The 17,581-nt window shown below is 48.6% G+C and overlaps 1 protein-coding gene across 2 annotated transcripts in view; it reads right to left on the bottom strand.

Moving 5' to 3' along the window:
- Nucleotides 1-2,602: 2,602 nt before the first annotated feature.
- The window catches only part of LOC134417096 (sodium- and chloride-dependent GABA transporter 2), a 31,848-nt gene continuing 16,869 nt past the window's right edge, over nt 2,603-17,581 (bottom strand). For both annotated transcript variants that reach the window (XM_063153908.1, XM_063153907.1), the window contains exons 8-15: nt 10,917-11,020; nt 8,125-8,249; nt 7,491-7,603; nt 7,207-7,344; nt 6,063-6,165; nt 5,343-5,443; nt 4,128-4,298; nt 2,603-3,105 (exon numbers count right to left, since the gene is read on the bottom strand). In XM_063153908.1, coding sequence (XP_063009978.1) covers nt 2,986-3,105; nt 4,128-4,298; nt 5,343-5,443; nt 6,063-6,165; nt 7,207-7,344; nt 7,491-7,603; nt 8,125-8,249; nt 10,917-11,020 — 975 coding nt within the window. In that variant the 3' untranslated portion in view covers nt 2,603-2,985. The remainder of the gene's footprint in view (nt 3,106-4,127; nt 4,299-5,342; nt 5,444-6,062; nt 6,166-7,206; nt 7,345-7,490; nt 7,604-8,124; nt 8,250-10,916; nt 11,021-17,581) is intronic.

The following is a 17,581-nucleotide window of genomic DNA, read 5'->3' as shown; positions in this document are numbered from 1 at the left end:
ATCAAACAAAACTGAAAAACCATGATCACTCCCACAAAACAATCCGTGAAAAAAAGGCTCTTTAATACCATACCTATTATCTACTATTATCTAGTAAGTAATGGGTTAAATTCTCAGGCTAATTGGTGGTTTTGGATTCTGAATTTGGGAAATACCCAATGACCACACACCTCTTGTCTAAAGGGAGATCAGCATCTCCCCAGCTGGCAAAAGTATGGTGCAAATTCCACAGACTGCAACGCTGATCTTGGAGGCAATGAAAATATCCCTTTCACCATATCCCAAATCTTAAACAAACACCATATGCTGAAATTGTCATATTCTAAATTTCACCAAAAATTCATTTTAAGCATGGGGTCTTAAAAGTGTGATAAAAAAAATGTCATGTCTGGAAATTTCAAATTAATTCATTTCAAATTTAGTCCATCAACCTTTCCAATGAGCAAGATAGAATTTACTTGGTTCATATTTCAAGCCAGGTGTCATCAAGTCTAATACTTTGCTTAAAGTCATGTCAGAAATAAGACACTTATTTAAGAGTATTCAGCAAAACCTTTGGTTCTCTTGCTTATCTGACCTACCTAGCTCATCCACAGCTTTACAGCAATTGGGTCATGTGAGAGCACAGGCCTGGGAGATTTCCTGGGTCATATATAACCAGATCAATAAACCACATGCCCAATTCACTGGACGCCAGTCTATTTTGAAACAAAGCAAGTCACAAGCCTTTCAGCAAATTCACACTTTGCCTACATGCAGCCAAGAAGACTTTTACATCAGCCAGATTTTAGAGATAGCTGCAAACAATTACTGTTTTCTATTATGGTTGAAATAACTTCCCAGTGGGACAAACCTCTTATAGGCATTACTGGAAAATGAAAGTATAATTCTGTTTAAGGTTAACATTATGTGAATAAAAACATCTGTTGCTAGAACTTCTGTATTGAACTCAGTCCTCTTATTTTTAAAAGTAATTTTTACCAGCTAGTTCCGTTTCCAAGTGGCAGGGCAGCTGGTTGGCTTCATCTTCCCTCATGCTGTGGGCCTCTTCCAAAAGGGGCTTTCCCTGGATTTCTCAGCTCTTTACTACCTTTAGCTCATGCATCACCACAAAGTACAGTGGTAGTGCCCATGAAAATAGTGGTAACCTCCAATTTCCCGATCTTTTCCAGAGGCAGGAAAGGAGGCATGCAGAAACTTGTAATTTTGATGTGGGAGGTGCAGACCTACCAAAGCGGGCAACCCGTGGTAGTAAAAGGAACCCATGCACCTCACAGTCCGTGTGGAAAATAGGCTGGGAAAAGGGAGGACAGGCTGGCAGTGACATAAGGTTTGCTAAAAGAGAGGCAGTGCAGCCCCGGAGGGCTCAGCTCTGCGGGTGCTCCCTCCTGCAGGTTAAATCCCCTCAGAACCTGGCCCTCATCGCACTTTCACAGCCTCCAGCTGCAGAAGCCCGTGACTCCTTTCCACACAGACCTGTGTCTATGTATCTCAGGTTTCCAGGCTCCAAGAACACTAAGTCCAGGCATAACAAACTCGGGAAATTGACATTGCCTAGAGGAGTAAACCCGTTCGTGCCACAGCTGGGAGCACGGTTCTGAGATCACGGTTCTGAGATCACGGTTCCCTGAGGGAGGCAGATGTCCTCAGAGAAAACCTCCACAGGGAAGCGGGCAGGGAGGGCGAGGAGCATGGCGGGGTCACCGTGACCCCGGGCCCAGCGTCCCTCAGCCGGGCGCCGCCGCCTCCGCTACCCCATCCCTAGCGAAGGCTGAGGGCCTGGGGCCACCTTGTGGCTTATGGAGCGGATTGCGCTAATTCCCTTTAATTCGCTTTAATTCGCGTCTTCCTCTGCCCGCAGCAGCACAAGCCTTGGCCCACCAGTGTCCTTGTGTGCTTCCGGAAGCCGAGCGCCTCCGGCTGCTGGTTCAGCTCTGTCCGGGCTCCAGCTCCCTCAGGGTTTCCTGGGAGCCATCCAGCTTCCCAGGGTTACGTGTCCTCTGGCTGCTCTCCTCGGATGCTGGGGCCACTGCACTTACAACACAAGCGCTTTGAGTTTTATTTCTTTTACCCAAACAGCCTGGAAACTAGGGGCCCTGTTTGTTGACATAACATGCAGATTCTGTTTCCAACACACAGCCCTTCTTCCATTCACAGGAAAACCAAAATTACTGGCTCCAGAGCACCTGGAAGGCAGTCAGCACTAAAAAACACATACATCTGCAGAGGGGAGGGAGAGCTTCCCATGATCGCTCACTTGCAAGAAGAAAACACAAATCCACATGCTGCAGACCCCAGGAACAGCCTGGTGACTCATCAGACAGATGACATTTCTGTCTGAGATCTGGCAGTGGCTCCAGAGAAGGTGGCATTGCACTCTTCACCCCGGGCCTGCCACTCAGAGAAGCTCTGAACCCTTGTTTCCTGTTTTCCTTCCTACCCTAAGCAAGCTTCCTCTCCTCTGGCCACCTTCCCATATCACTGTGCCAGTGCAACAGAGATCCAGACCTGGGTGCCCAGAACAGCTCAGCTGACACACATCTCACCTTAACCTGCTGTTGGCAAGGAATGCCAGTGGGACAAAATAGAGACAGAGAAGATCTAGTCAGGAAAAACATAGATTTAATGGAATGTATGGAGAAGCTCCCAAAGTCCACACTGGAGCCACAGCTCTGACTCTGACACTTTACTCCAGGGTCAGTCCTTCCTTTCTGCCCACCAGAAGCCTGGGGATGCTCAGGAACACTGGTGCTTGATGTGCCCCTTCAGAGCTCTCTCCAGGGAGAGAATTAAGGTGCATTGCTAACTCCACACACACCATCTTCATGGCAGCCTCTTCATCAGCTCTTCCAATCTTCCAGAGAAGGGAGCTCAGCCCAGAAATCCCTCTCTTCTTGGTGAGCGAAGAATCCTTGCATTATCCAACATGTGGCAAAGGCTGTATAGAAACCATCCTGGGGGGAGGGAGGGAGAGCCACACTGGTCCTAGCAATGAGACTCGAGCTCTGTCAGCATCAGGAGGCCAGCTCTGTTAGAGGGAAGGGGCTGCTCTGGGCCTGGCCTGGAAGGCAAGTCCTCAAGTGGGCAGGTGAGTTGGCGGAACCTCTGGAAGGCAAAGACAGGCACTAAACATCTGCAAGGACAAAAAGTGACCTGGGCCCTCCCCTGCAGATCTGCTCACTAAATGCCAGACATATCCAAAATAAGGACAGTCAGTATTTCAGAAACCAAGGGGATAAACTCATCTTCCAACCACTTGTCCCATGGCAAGCACTGAGCACATGAGGTAGCTAACACAGGGATCATGAAGCAAAACTTTGTCCTCCATTTGCTTCAGGCCAGGGATAGAAAACAGTCTGAAGGAAGGCTGATGATCAGGTACCTCCAGGTCACATCCTCCATCAGCACAGAGCCTGTGCACACAGGATTTGCTTTAACTAGGACAAGTTCATAAGGGGTTACTGTCATACCACATCATGCTGTGCAGCCTTGCCTCTGCAGCTGTTCCCACTCCTCCCTGTGTGTGCTGGACACAGGGGTCAGGGGCCCATTGCTGTGACAACCCATTCTGGAACACTTGCAGGAGGCAGGAAATGAGAGGGATCCTGCGGGTTCAGGACTGTTTGTGAAATCTCACCCTGAAATCATGAGCTGTGGCAGGGATAGGATGCTCATCTGGAGCAAGGCCTGGTTTTCCAGCTCCCTGCCTCCCCAGTGTATTACAGGGCAACCAGCAATGCATCACTCTGGACGCAGGACAGACCCAGAGCACTAAGACTAACGGGAACTCCAAATTCCCAGTGATTCCCTCCATTCCAACCCCATGGCCTCAGCACAGACTGGTGAACTCAGCTGACCATAATGCTCAGAGGATCTGGAGCTTTCTCAGAGCAAGTCCTCAAGCCTCAATTAAGGGCAGCATGGAGACCATCTTTATCCTCTCTATCTAATAACCTTTTTCCTGGTGGAACTTAAAAAAACAGGTCTGTTATAGCAATTAACTCATTTAATTGATTTATTCTGGGCTCCTTCCTAATCAACCTGCAACACACAAGTGATTCCACTGCAGGGCTGGAGTTCAACACAGAAGCACAGCCCATGCCCTGATCCCACAGCACCAACCTCACCTCTCTGAGTGAGCCTTTGATGGTGGAGAGTTTGTAGACGACCCAGAGAGGGATGCACACCATGGAGGAGAGGGCCAGCAGCCATCCCAGAGTGTCTCCCCACCATGGGTACACATACTTCTTGTTGTAAGTCAACGGGGTGTATTTGATCAAAGAAAACAGGAAGGTTGCCTGGCAAGGTGAAAGAGACCAAGAAAAACAAGAGAAAGAAAATAAACACCATGAGCAAAGAGAGGTCTTCCTGGTAAATACATATCTCCAGAGAGACTCATGGTAAAAAGGAGCATCTCAGAGCACCAACAGATGAGACATCCATTAAACAGGGTTTGCTGGGACAGCCCCCACAGGCAATGTCAGGACCCAGGACATTCCTCTGACTGCCCTGGATGCCTCTAGACCCTGGCAAGGGGCTCAAAGACCTTGGTATGGAGTCAAAAACACCTGTGCCTTCGATTTTAGCCCATGGAAAAAATTACCAACTTTGTGTGAAGATTTACAAGCCACAAGAGTTTGAGTAGAATGATACCTAATTTGTCACAGGCTGAAAAAGTAGAATTTTGGGGATTTAGAATGAGGGTTCAAGAAGCAAGATGGAGGAATCTGGGCATGTTCTGTCCTTCTTCTTCTTCTTGTCCTCCATCTTGTGCTGTGATGGTGACATTGTTTGCTTGGTTTAGAAGAGAGACAGACTGTCTAACATAGGTGATAGGTTTTGGAAAATTATTGTAAATAAAGTAGTTCTTAGTATAAAAAGTTAACACCACCCCAAGGGTGGTCAGTGTGCCATAAACTGACCTGCCAGACAGATCTCAGCAGGTCAGAGAAAAAGTGTAATAGATTAGAGAAAAAAACAACCTTAAAAAACAGAACTGACAAATCTCAACTTCTTCAGTCACGGAGCTGGGAAAAAAGACTTTCTAATACCTCAGGAGCCATTTCAACAACAAAACCCAAAAGGGCAACACTGGTCATGACATCAAGGAGCTTGTTCCAACAGCAAACATATCTGTCACAACTGAGCCTCTCCCCATTTTTGAGCCCCACACGTGGCCCCCAAAGCTACAAGCACAAATAACAAATGGCCCCCATAGTCCAGGCCATATAACCCCCTATATATATGCACATCCCTCTGTATATATGTAGGTGTCTGTATGTCAGAGGCACCCAGCTCTGCCCATCTTCCTCCCCACAGCTCTTCCTCCTCAGTGTCCTCACCATGCAAACTGCAGGGGTGATGAAAAGCCAGCAGTATTTGATGAGGGGCCATGGCCGGTAGCCGATCATATCTTCAATGTTATCGTAGAAACGCTCAGCACCTGCAGAAGACAGCAAGGATAGGATCCCTCTCTGCCACCAGGGAAGGAGGGCAGCAGGGTCTGCGAGTCCAGGGTCCTGCTTCATCACTCTTTAGGTGCAATAGCCTCAGGGCAGCCAGTCAGGTCAGGGAGTTCCTCAGGAGTGTGGTCAGCTTCAGTCTTCGTCCTGGACTAACTTCCTGTCCTCCCACAACAGCTCAATAGGTCAGCAGGGCCAGCCCCTCAGCCTCTCCAAGGCTAGGACTTCAGCACAGGTTTTACCCATATCCGGTGACTGTCAAGACTGTGAGAGAGAGCTCTCAAAATGTTTGAGTCTCAAGCCCTCTGAACACAGGTTGAGAAAAGATTTTTCAGATAGCTCCAATTTCCCAAGGAAGGAGCATCTCAAAACCAGGAACACATAGGAGCATGCGGGGGATATCTGCCAAGCAGATCCCCCAGGGTGTTCCTGTGAGGAAGTCCCTGCCAGTTGAGTCCAGAGGCACCAAAGCAAAGGTTTAGATTCTGCCTTGCACTACAAAACAACTACCAAGTTAAGCTACCGACCAAAATTTTGAGAATGAACCAGACCAGACTGTGAGAGGCCAGGGCTGTGGACATCCCCCCAGTTCATACTCACCATAGACCCAGGCAATGCAGAGAGTCTCAAAGATGGCCACAAAGAGAAGGCACATGCCACTGGCAGCATAGTAATCAAAGAGCTGGAAGACATACATGCCACCCTGGGAAGGCCCAAGTGGGCAGCAAGGGGAGAGAGAGGGGAGAAGAATCAGGCAAAGAGCTAGAACCAGAGCAGAAAACAAACTCAGTATCTCCCCCAGAGCTGGAGGAACCTCCCTCTCTAGTTTTAGCCTAGAGAAAAGGCATATCCCTTGTGCCCAAGGCCCAACAGAGACATGCAGCCACCCTGCTGCTCTCAGGAGCCTCTGCAACCCTTCATTTCAATGCAGGGCAGCACAGCAGATGGCAACTGACTGCCAGAGATTGTGGGGATGTTTTAGGAGAAGACAAAACCTAGGCAACTCTTGTAGCTGGAAGTGAGGATGGAAACCCCCCCTTTAAGATACACAATCCATCTGATTGACTTTGAAGTCCCAATTTGCAGAAGGAAATAACTGCATGCAGCCTGGCTGTTTCACTGCCCAGGTCTGTAGGGCTGCCTCCAAAACAAGCCTATGGGTAAATCCAGGCACAATGTTGCATGCACAACATCAGAGACAGCTTTTCCAAAAGTTATGCCCAAATGAAAACAGAAAGTGCCAAGAGCATTCTGGCAGCAGCAATCCACACACTCATATTGCTAGGTAGAGTTCAAAGTTTTAAACAAGAACAGTTTAGCTCCCAGGCAATTACAAGGGGAATACAGAGGATATCAGTATAATAGAGAAGGGGTGCCCTGAGGCCTGACAAGTTTTCTTATAGCAAACATTCCTGTTGCTCCATTCAGGAAGAAAGAGAATGAAAAGGGCACTCCCCTTCTCGTGCAACAGGCTACAGCTGTAAAGGTTTGGTCTGTGTCAAGATAAATTTATAACCAAAACATAGGTTGCCCAGAGCTCCAGCTATCAATCCTGGCAGGAGAAGTATCAGGACTGTGACTGGCACAAGGAGTAAGGGCTGGAAGGGAAAACACGAATGGCATGAGAAGGGCAGGGCAGCAGGATGGGACTCAGCAGCAAGCTCTCGGCCCCAGTGTAAGACTTCACCACCCACCAAGTCCCACTCTGTCCTCTCAAGTACCAGGTGGTCTGAGCCCAAAATACCTCTGTGAGCATCACCAAGCCAACCAGATATGAGAGGATGGAGACCACCAGGATGAGGGTCTCCCGGCGGTTCTTCTTGCGGAAGATGGTGGGGTACATGTCCACAAGAGCTGTCACAAGACTCTCCACGCAGACAAACTGCAAAAAGCAGAGATCCCACCTCTGTCAGCCCATCCTGGCCAGCTTCCCAGCCCCACTGGCTCCCCCTCAGCCAAGCTGAAGCCTGTCCTGAAGAGACAGTGGCTTTTGTCTGGTAGGGAGTCACTCTGCTCCTGCAGCTTTACCTGGCTGTCCAGTCCCAGCAAGACAACCATCAGGAAGAAGAAGCACGCCCAGAGTGGGGAGAAGGGCAGCATGACCACAGCCCGAGGGTAGGCGATGAATGCTAGGCCAGGCCCTGCAGGGAGAAGGGCTTTCAGAGCAATGCAACAGCAGCAGCACAGCACAGCTGGTTCAGTCCTGCCCGAGGCAGCCACCCAGCCAAGGCACAGCTTGGGGCCATGCAGCCTCTCACTCCAGTAATACCTGTGCTGTGCATGAAACTCAGGCTCCTGAGCAGTGAGGGAGAAGCAGGAAGGGAGGTAAGGGGACACAGCAACCTCTGGCTGCTTCACTGTGGCAAGGGCCTGGCGCCAGGGGAAGCCTCTGAGGCCAGGGAGCACAGCACAAGCCTGGGTATTTGCCATGCAGGCACCTCAGCACCCTCCCCACAAGAGACAGCAGCTGCCTAACCCCAGCCCTCACCCTTAGAGGCAGCTTTTATTGGGCTCAAACTTACTGCATCTCAGTACTTCACTAGTGTACACTCCTTTCTCCCCGCTTTTTGGAGGCAGAAAGCAAGGGATGGGAATCTGCAGCTGCAGGCATCCCCCAGTGGCAGCACTCCCACAGCCCCATCCCACCAGGGCCTTCACTCACCTGACTCAGCCACGTTGGCAATGGGCACACCCTGCTCCTCTGCCATGAAGCCCAAGATGGAGAAGATGGCAAAGCCAGCCACAAAGCTGGTGCCACTGTTGAGGAAGCACAGGGCCACACAGTCCCTGGGAGAAAGGGGGAAAGCATCAGCCAGCTATGACCCACAACTCATGGCAGCCCCCCAGGACAGCACCTGCTTTTCTGCCCCAGCCAGGTGTCTCTCCCAACACATCTGCAGTTTGGCTCAGCATCAGGAGCTGCAGAAAGATGCCCCAGGCTGGACAACACAGCAGGACTCTCCCAAGGTAAGCCTTGTCCAAGGACAGCATAAAGATGCATTGCTCACCTAACCTCTTGGCTTGTGAGATAGTCTTCCCACACATCTGAATGTCAGGGTTTTTTTTCCTCTCTCTCCCCTGGTCCCTCCTGTAGCAGCATGTAACAGTTTGTTTTTGTCTGAGAAGGGAACATTTTTTTTTTCTTTAATAGATTTCTCAGACCAGTTACAATCTTCTGGGTTCTCAGCACTACTAGTTATCTCCTGGTCTTTGCATTACGAGAAAAAGATAATCACAGCCATCCAATTTATTTTCTCTGATCTATTCCCTTTTGTCTCTGTTTCATCTCATTCTCATCCATCAACACTTTAAACTGAACATCTCTTATCTATCCAATTCCTTTTTACGCTTGAGCCTCCCTGGTTCTCTTGTGACTGCAACCCTGGGGACAACAATAACATTTGCAGCATCATTCTGAGATATTCTGAACCAAACTGAATGCATCCCTTCTGGCATTTCATGGCCTGCTCTGACTTTATTAAATGTTACTCTGCAAATCCAGTGTGATTTTTCTGTATCAGAAAATAGCATTTTTGTATATTGTATAGCATTTTTGGGGCTTTGTGCTCCTCTGCTTGCATGTTAACTAGGTCAGAGCCCCTGCATCATACAAATTCAAATCACTCCTTCCAAAGCACAGCTCCTTGCACTGTCAAGGACTGCACAGCACCCAGCTCTGCCATTGCATTTGGTTTCTAAGGCTCAAGGAATCTCCCAGCTAGAAAGCAAGGCCACACTCCACCAATCCCAGCTACACAATGGGAAGCCCAAACCTCATTTCTCCAGTTGCTATAAAGTGCCTGCTCTCCACTCAAATTATATTTTCAGTAATTTGATACAAATTCTCACATGTTTCAAATAGTTCCTTGTCCTTCCTGGTGTTTCTCCCTCTTTCCCCTGGATGTGTCCATGACAGGTGAAACCCTCCTTGGAAAGGCATGGGTTGAAAGGTGCTCTCCCATTATCTGGAAGGTGGGAAGGGCTGTCATGGTAGAGAGTAAAATGAGGGGATGGCCAGATCAAAGAGATATCTGCAGATTTACACCTGAAATGGAACCATGAAGACCTGAAGAATTCCCTTGCTGTGACAGGAAACAAGAAATGGTCAAGACTGTTTGATGGCCATCTTGGACCATTGCCACACGAACAAAGGTTTCTACTGCCCATATCCTTTTCCAGGTCACCCAGAATGGGTGACCTGGAAATAAAGTACCTGGCCTGGCACAACAAAGTGGGGCACCATGCTGATGTCCCTCTCCCCTGCTAAATCCTGGTTCTGTCTTCTTATCCAAATTAACTTGTAGAGCACAGGACTGTCTCATTAAAACTGAGTCCATGCCTGGGAAAGGCTGGTAAAAGTTTTGACACCAAAACTAAAACCAGTGTTCCTAGAAGAGCTAAACATATAGGGTAAAAGCACAGCACCATGTGCAGACAGAGGTCTGTGCCCTTGCCACAGCAACTCCCAGCTGCAGTTACAGAGAGTCTTTACAACCCTTTTGCTGAGCAGCCCCTGTCGCCATCTCCATGTTACATATTAGACTGGGGATGCAAAGGGCTAAAGTCCAAGGACACGTTGAAGGCCAGAAACAGATCCATTATCTCTTATTTTCCTACAGTTTTTTCTCTCAAAACCGAATGTGGGAGAAGGGACATGAAAAGAAACAAGCATCCTAGCCCTGTTGTTGGAGAGGCAGCCCTGCAGCAGAAATGAACTCCTAAAGTGAAGAAAGATGCCAAGCAAGGATCATGTAGACAGCGGTGTCTCTGAGCCTTTGATAGCAACAACCACAATTTTGAATTTAAAACATGGGGGGAGAAGTCAGTGCAGGAGCAACCCAATCAGCAGAAAAAGTGTGTGAAGAGAGGTGGCCTCCTCTCACACAAGCCTTTTAACCCTGGGGATGGATACACCTACAGCAAAATGAGTTTATTTTCACTGGACCACTTCAACTCAGCAGCCTGATTCTATCTGGCAACCTGGTCCATTTCTGCTCCTGCAGTCCAGTATGCAATAAACAGAAGTCACATCTGCAGGCTCCTATGTAACCATATGAGATACACACAGGAAAACCCAGAGCACTGACAGAGTCACTGGGTCCAAATGAACCACAGAAGGATAAATCACGAGGGGAAAGGACTCCAGTTGAGAGCCATTAGATTTCACAGTTCTCCTTTCCCTGTAGCTGCTTGTGCACCCACATAATGGGGACTGTAATGTGGGCTGGGCTCACAAAGCTAGTGAAGAGGATCTAACTTTGAAGAGTGTGGAAGAGGGGACAGACAGACAATTCCCTTGGGTATAAAGCACAGAGAACTGGATGTGGGGAGAAAACACCTGGAAAGAGGTTTTCTATGCCTTGAATAGAAACAAAAATCATGACACTTCCAATGCCAGCAGGCTCCAGCAGATCCCTCATGTTCAGGGAGGGAAAGGCTCGAGGCAGCAGTTACCTGTAGCAGTTGTTATGGTATTTGTTATAGCTGCCCAGAGCTGTCAGGCATCCCAGACAAATTGCATAGGAAAAGAAGATTTGAGTGCCTGCGTCCATCCAGACCTGCAAGGGAGATGCAAACACAGGTGAGAAGACAAGGCCAGCACAGACACTGCACAGATGGGAAGAGGCAGAGCCCCAAGGCTGCTGTAAGCACCAGAAAGGCCAGGGATCAGAAGGCCAGCAGGACTCTGCATTGAAACAAGCCTTTTCTAGAAGGAGGTTGTACAGTGCCAGGAATTACAGTGCTCAGTGAGGCACCCACGGGGGCTAGGCATGCCAAAGGGAAGGGATACATCAGGAGCCTCATCCACCCAAATCACATATAGCTCTTCATCACCACCCTTCTTTCTCTGACAAATCTGCAGCACCCTGTGGCATTCACATTCCCTGAACATGATGCCTTCACCCAGGGTTTTTCTCCTGGGAAGCTGAAAGGCAGCGAGAGAAGCCTCAGAGAAAAAGGAAAACAATTCTTATCTCATTTGCTTCTCCTGTGTTGTGCTGATGTAAAATGCGTTTGGAGATTATTTACCCACAGGTAATTGTTTCATTGGACTCTGCTGTGAGTTGTTTTGACTCATTGGCCAATTAGGGATGAGCTGTGTCTGGACTCTGGAGAGAGTCACGAGTTTTCATTATTATTTTTTTAGCAGTCAGTAAGTATCTTTTCTGTATTCTTTAGTACAGTTCAGTATTCTTTAATATAATATAATAAAGTAATAAATTAGCCTTCTGATAAGATGGAGTCCTCCTCATAATTCCTTCCTTTGTCAGTGGACTTGCATTTACAATAGCACCCTGTGATACTCAAAGCCTTCTATCAAGAGGAGACCAGATGGACACTTTCCATGAGAGCTGAAGGAGCCCTCTGCCACCAGAGGAAGGGCACTTGATTTGGGCAAGCCTAGTCTCCAACTGGCCTGCACAGGTACATACTGCTTGTGGTGATAGCCCTTCCCTCCAAGACCTAAGGTAAATACTCCAAAATTTAAATGAAATTCAACTGGGAGGGAGGAATGCTAGAAATAAACAGAGTTGACTGCAAAAGACAGCTCCTAAAAGAACATACAAAAACACTGTTATTCCCATGAGGCCCTTTGCTCTCACTGTCAATAACACATCCCAGGGCTCTGAGGCTGACATTTGTCAATGCCAAATTTCATCTGAAAGCCTAGCTGTGTGCAGTCACCAATTCAGGCACTGTCACTGCTTGCTGCAGACTACAGCAAAAGCAGGAACCAATGGTGGGGAATGAAGCAATGACAAAGATTATTAAATAAACCTCTGTTCTCTAAGATCTTTTTTTCCCTAGAGGTTCTATAAAACAGAGATAAGACAATCATTCAACAATGCTGAAGTGTAGCCACATTTTCAAGACTAAAAAAGATCAGAAATAAAATATTGCTGGGACAACTTTATGAGAAAAGTCTCTATTTGACTACACTCTCCTCTCCCAGAGTGGCAGTGCCAATAAGCCCTCAAGCAGCAGCCTTGCCCCAGAGCCCCTCTGAGAAGAACAGGGGTCAATGGAAAGCACCACAGTGCTTTCCAGAGGTTTTGATGCCTTCAAATCACATCTGTATCTGTCAGCCAAGACCTCATGTCCTGAGGGAATGGTTGGCTGGGCAGCACCCTCCCAACCACCCCCACTGCTCATGCCACCCTTACCAGTGCATGGTTCTGCCTTTCCTCTTTCATACTGGCCAAAATGCAACCGTGTAGTGACAGGTTTTGTTTTATATTTACTTCTCCTTCCTGGCTAATGAGCCTTACAAAGGCATGTTACAATTCCATTAACTACCATTTTCTCAGAAGAATTTCTGGATTTAGCTTAAGGCATAGATGCACAGAATAAATCCTCTCCCCACCCACTGCTGCAAACCCCAGCAGAGAAAGAAGGCAAAGTGCTGCTAGGGCTAGGTTTGGTGAAACTGCTCTCCCTGACTCTTCTGCAAGCCACTTGCCTAACATTCAACCCCACCATCTTCCAACCCCATGGAAACCCTGGACTCTGGGTTTCAGATCAAAAAGGGAGTGAGATCCAATCTCTGATTTGTAGAACTGGAAGGGATGGGTGATGAGATGGGACTGGAACAACTAATTCGAGGCACTGGGAAGTCAAAAAAGTAATTGACCTCAGTGTATTTTACTCTTTTTGGAGATAAATGGGAAGATGGGTTTAGAGAGCAAGGTATTAATTTTTTTTCAGTTCAAAGACATTAGAAATAGAACAAAGCCCTTTTAAAATTGATTCCTAAGCATCAGTGTGCTCTTGGGCAGCACAGGCACACCTTTCATTTTGCAGCTATGTTTTAAGCACAGCAAGGCACCAAGGTGAGCTGGAGCAGCAGACACCTTTGCGTCAATAATTTAAACATCTTTGCACAGACTGGAATCAAATGCTTTGTTAGATTTGCTGTTCATTGATAGAGCTCTTGTTTTCCATCAAATTTGAGCTCAAAACACACCCTCTCATGGGGTTTGTAGCTCTTGTAGCTCCATTTGTCAAGATAACAAGACTTTTGCCATTAAGCTGCCTACCCCATGCCTGTCATAACATTAGACTCAGTTGATGCTTTTCTACCAGATTTAACAGTTGTCAGAAACCTCAAGGATATCAATTACCTATGAATTGCACAACAGTTAGGGAATGGGAAAAAGACAGGAACTCAGGGTCTCTACTGAGCAGAAAGCTACAGGGAAGAAGAGTCAACCAGTGTTAAATATCACATAAATCACACAAGCAAAGGAGAAACACCCCTCAGGCAGGAAAAGAACTGGTGCTTTACCAGCCACGGTGGAAGACAAATATCAAGAGGCCAAGCTTCATTAGCTCTGTGGTTTATGACATGGCTCATTTCTAAAATCCAGTGATAACCCTGCAACTTGTGTAGCAGAGGGGTCTGTGGGCTCCTCACTTCCCTGCCTGCTCTGCCCAGTCTCACACCTGTGGGGTGCACACCTGGCTGTGTGGGAGTCCAGCCCCAAAGGAATATCCTTAGGGAATACAGGACCTGCCTCAGCTTATGCTCCTGTTTGAAGCAAGGCAGCCTGTCACTAAAACCATAAATAAAGCTAAGCTTGAATGGAGAGCTTATAATCCTACTTAGCATGACTGTGAACCCCAGCTCAGGCTGTCTGCACATTATTTCAGGCATTTAAAGGTTACCGCAGCTCCTGGGCCAAAGACAAGAGACATCTACAATCTTCCCAGTTTCCTTGCAATTCCTGACTGCTTCCCCCAGATTTCTTGAGGAGGCAAAGGACTGATGCCATGCGTGCTCCTGACCCACTGCTGATGGGGTCAAGCAGCAGCAGCAAGTCCCAGGACTGTGGGGTCACTGGGAGTGGAAAGGGTCCAGCCTCCTCCAGCAGCACCACTGCCCATCCAGCCCCACAGGGCTCACAGGGGCTACACAGACCTGTTGTCATCATATTGCAAAAGGTCCATACCTTCTTGGTGATTTCTCATGGTCATCTCCTCACAGCACAACCAACAACCTCCAACTCTCTTCACAGCACAACCAACAACCTCCAACTCTCTTCACCACCAGCTAGCCCACTCTTTTGTAGCACTCATCTTCTTATTGGACACAGCTGCGGCCTGTTAAGGGCAGGGCTGTTCCTAATCTTTGGTGATTAGTACACCTGCAACTCCTCAGGGGTGAGACTGCCTTCTGCACTATATTTTCTTACATTCTATCCCTCCACACAGACCGTTCACTTCAGCAAAAGCAGCTCAAACTTTTTCTCCCCAGCCTGCTGCCTGTGCTCATTTCTCTCCCTGTAGTGACTCAGAGAAATGGTTTTTTCAGCTGTTTCCCAGACCAGTCAGACTAAAAGGCTTCGCAGGGTCAGGCAGTGCTCTCTTTCCACTGCAGATAAAAGCATCCTGCTGTTCTCTGGCCACTGCTCCCAAAGAGACTGGTAAATTTTATCCTGTTCAGATTTTGCTGGCATATTGGCAGAATGGGTATTTTGATTTAACTATTGTTTGCATTTTTCTAAGCCATCCAGTTTATTTAATTCATAATTCAAATTCTTTGAACACGTTGTTTGGTCCAGTTTGCAATAGCCTCCTATTCTGTTTTTATCCAAAACATTTACACCTGAGCTGCAGTTATTCAAGATGGTTATGGCCATTCCTCTGTCTCTTAATTTTCTCAGCAAAATTTATTACATGTACTGGAATTTAATAGCTCCTAATACTGAAACAAGTCCTTTCTTAGGAAGTTCTCAAAGCATTTACATAATAACAGCAAAACCACTTTCAAGCAAAACGTTATTGAACCCTAGTGGATGCCATACATCAAATATAGGTGGCATGCTGAGAAGCACTGAACTGTCCCAATCAGCAAGCAGAGACAGCACAGCACGGAGTGGGTACATGCTGTGTGGAGAGTCACACTTGGTGTAATGCATAGCAGAGAGCAAAACCCATCCAAATCTTGAGCTACAGTTCAAGCAGCATTTCTTTTGCTCACAACATCACGGCTCGGAGTCAGCCTGGGGTGCTGGGACTCCCCACCAGCCACCCACTGCACCACACAAATACATCCCTGCCTTGGAAAGGGACGTGGTGACTCCTAAGGTTTTACTGCAAGACTCTCAGGGCTCAATTTCCAGCATGCTGACATTCCCCTTGGCTCAGGGCTGGCCCACAGGCCCCAGCCCAAAGATGCAGCCCACATCCCACCGCGCTGCACCAGCACAGAGCTGAGGCCCAGGGCAATGCTTCCCCCATCCCCATTCATCCCAGCAGACAGGAGACAGGGAATGGGGCACTGGCATTTGTAAAGTGTCCCTGTTCCATCTGCCCAGCACCATGTTCCCAATCCCATCTGCTTGGAAAATACTCCTTGGGAGTGAGGAACAGGGGCTTTGTTCCCCAGTTAATCTCCCTCTGCCAGCACCCAAGGCCCCACAATGTCCTGCCTGAGAACACTGACCTCATGTTATCCCCATACCTCAGGGGCCTGGAGGGCCATTTTGCACCCAGGAGGGCTCTCCCACCATTGGGGTTACTTTAAACATCACAAGAAAACAAACAGGTTTGCGGTTCGTCCCAAGGAACGCAGCTGCCTGCCCCGGGGAGGTGCAAAGGGGCGAGCGGGGCTCCAAGGGACGCTCCTCGCTGCCAGGCTTTATGGTCCTCCCCGCCCTGCTACTTGCGGGCTGACAGACAGACAGACAGCTGGCTTCATTCCTTCCTGCTATGTCAGCGCTGAGATCAGGCTCAGCAGGGCAGCAGGGCTGGGAACAGGCATGGAACAAGGAGGCGGAGGGAACCACCCGGCTGCGCTTCTCCCCACAGGGATGCACTGCTCCGGCAAGGCAGAGCAGAGGATTCCAGCCCCGAGCCCCTCTGGCCCGCTGTGGGAGCACCAAGCTCTCCCTGCCTGCTGCCCGGTGCCTGCCCTCTGTGCCCGGGGCCATGTGGGAGCAGTGTCCGGCTCGCAACCCCTCTGCCGGGGCTGTAGGGACAGGCAGGGCCCTGTGGGTGACAATCGGGGCCCTGTCGGTGCACATGTCCGCACACGGCACAGCGGGAGTTGCAAACACCCGCCCGCCGAAGGGGAAAGCTGTGCAAACCCGGCACGCCGGGTCAGGACACGGCCCTGCTGGGAAAACAATAAATACAGGGAACAAATAATATTTAGCAGGTCTGTGGTCGCCCTCCCCGCTCACAGGGAAGCGGCAGCGTTTGCTGGCCGTAGAGCAGCAGCGGGAAGGGCCTGGATTTGGGGCTCTGACCCCTTCCCAGCATGGCTTCAGGGGCCCAGGGTTAACCCAGCAGGTCCTGGCCCTGCAGGATGTACGTATCTCTCATCCTCCCTGTGGTGGCTGGAGAGGCTTATCCTTAACTCAGCATTGATGTGAGAGCTGCCCTGGCTCAAACCATGACCTCAGCATCCTCCCTCTGCAGCCACAGGCACAGTGGGAAGACCTCCCCAAAAAACTGGGGGCATCTTCTCTTGCCTTCCCTTTCTGTCCTGTCTGTTGGGAAACAAGAGCTACGAAGGAAATCTGCAGGGGCAAACACTCCAAAACCCAATCCTCAGGGAAATAGGTGAAAGAAAATGAGAGGGATGCAGGGAAGGATATTCAGAAATAAATTAGGGAAGGATATTCAGAAATAAATGCTCAATTCCGCTGACTATTGACACCTCCTGCACTTCCCTGCCCCAGGACTGGGTTACAGCCCCCAAATCAGGGGTCTTCACATCTCGGATGGGTGGAAAGCAACTTATCACAGAAGCTTCTTTCTTTATATAAAGACTGGATAAAGCGCAAGCAAATACAGCAGGGTGGGTGTTTTCTAGAAATTTCAAGAGGAAAATAAGAGTGGGAGGCTTTGAGAAACATTTGCTGCTTTTCCAGAGAAACACAAACTCTGAGCATAACAGCAGCCTTTGAGCACAACTTCCTTCTCACTCAACATTAAACCAAAGGAAATTTAGCTGAGACTTGGTACCAGAGTGAAAGGAGACTATTACATTTCTTCTCTTTAAAGCAAACCCAAACACACAAGACAGTCCTTTCTGCATTAGCCCCACCTGTCCTCTCTTTATATTTGTCTGTCTGTCTAAACAGTGACTGGCAGTGATATGAAAGCTTCAA

The sequence above is a fragment of the Melospiza melodia genome, chromosome 4 (assembly GCF_035770615.1).
Source record: "Melospiza melodia melodia isolate bMelMel2 chromosome 4, bMelMel2.pri, whole genome shotgun sequence".
In the NCBI taxonomy this organism is placed as follows: Eukaryota; Metazoa; Chordata; class Aves; order Passeriformes; family Passerellidae; genus Melospiza; species Melospiza melodia.
This window is presented reverse-complemented; position numbering and strand designations above follow the sequence as displayed.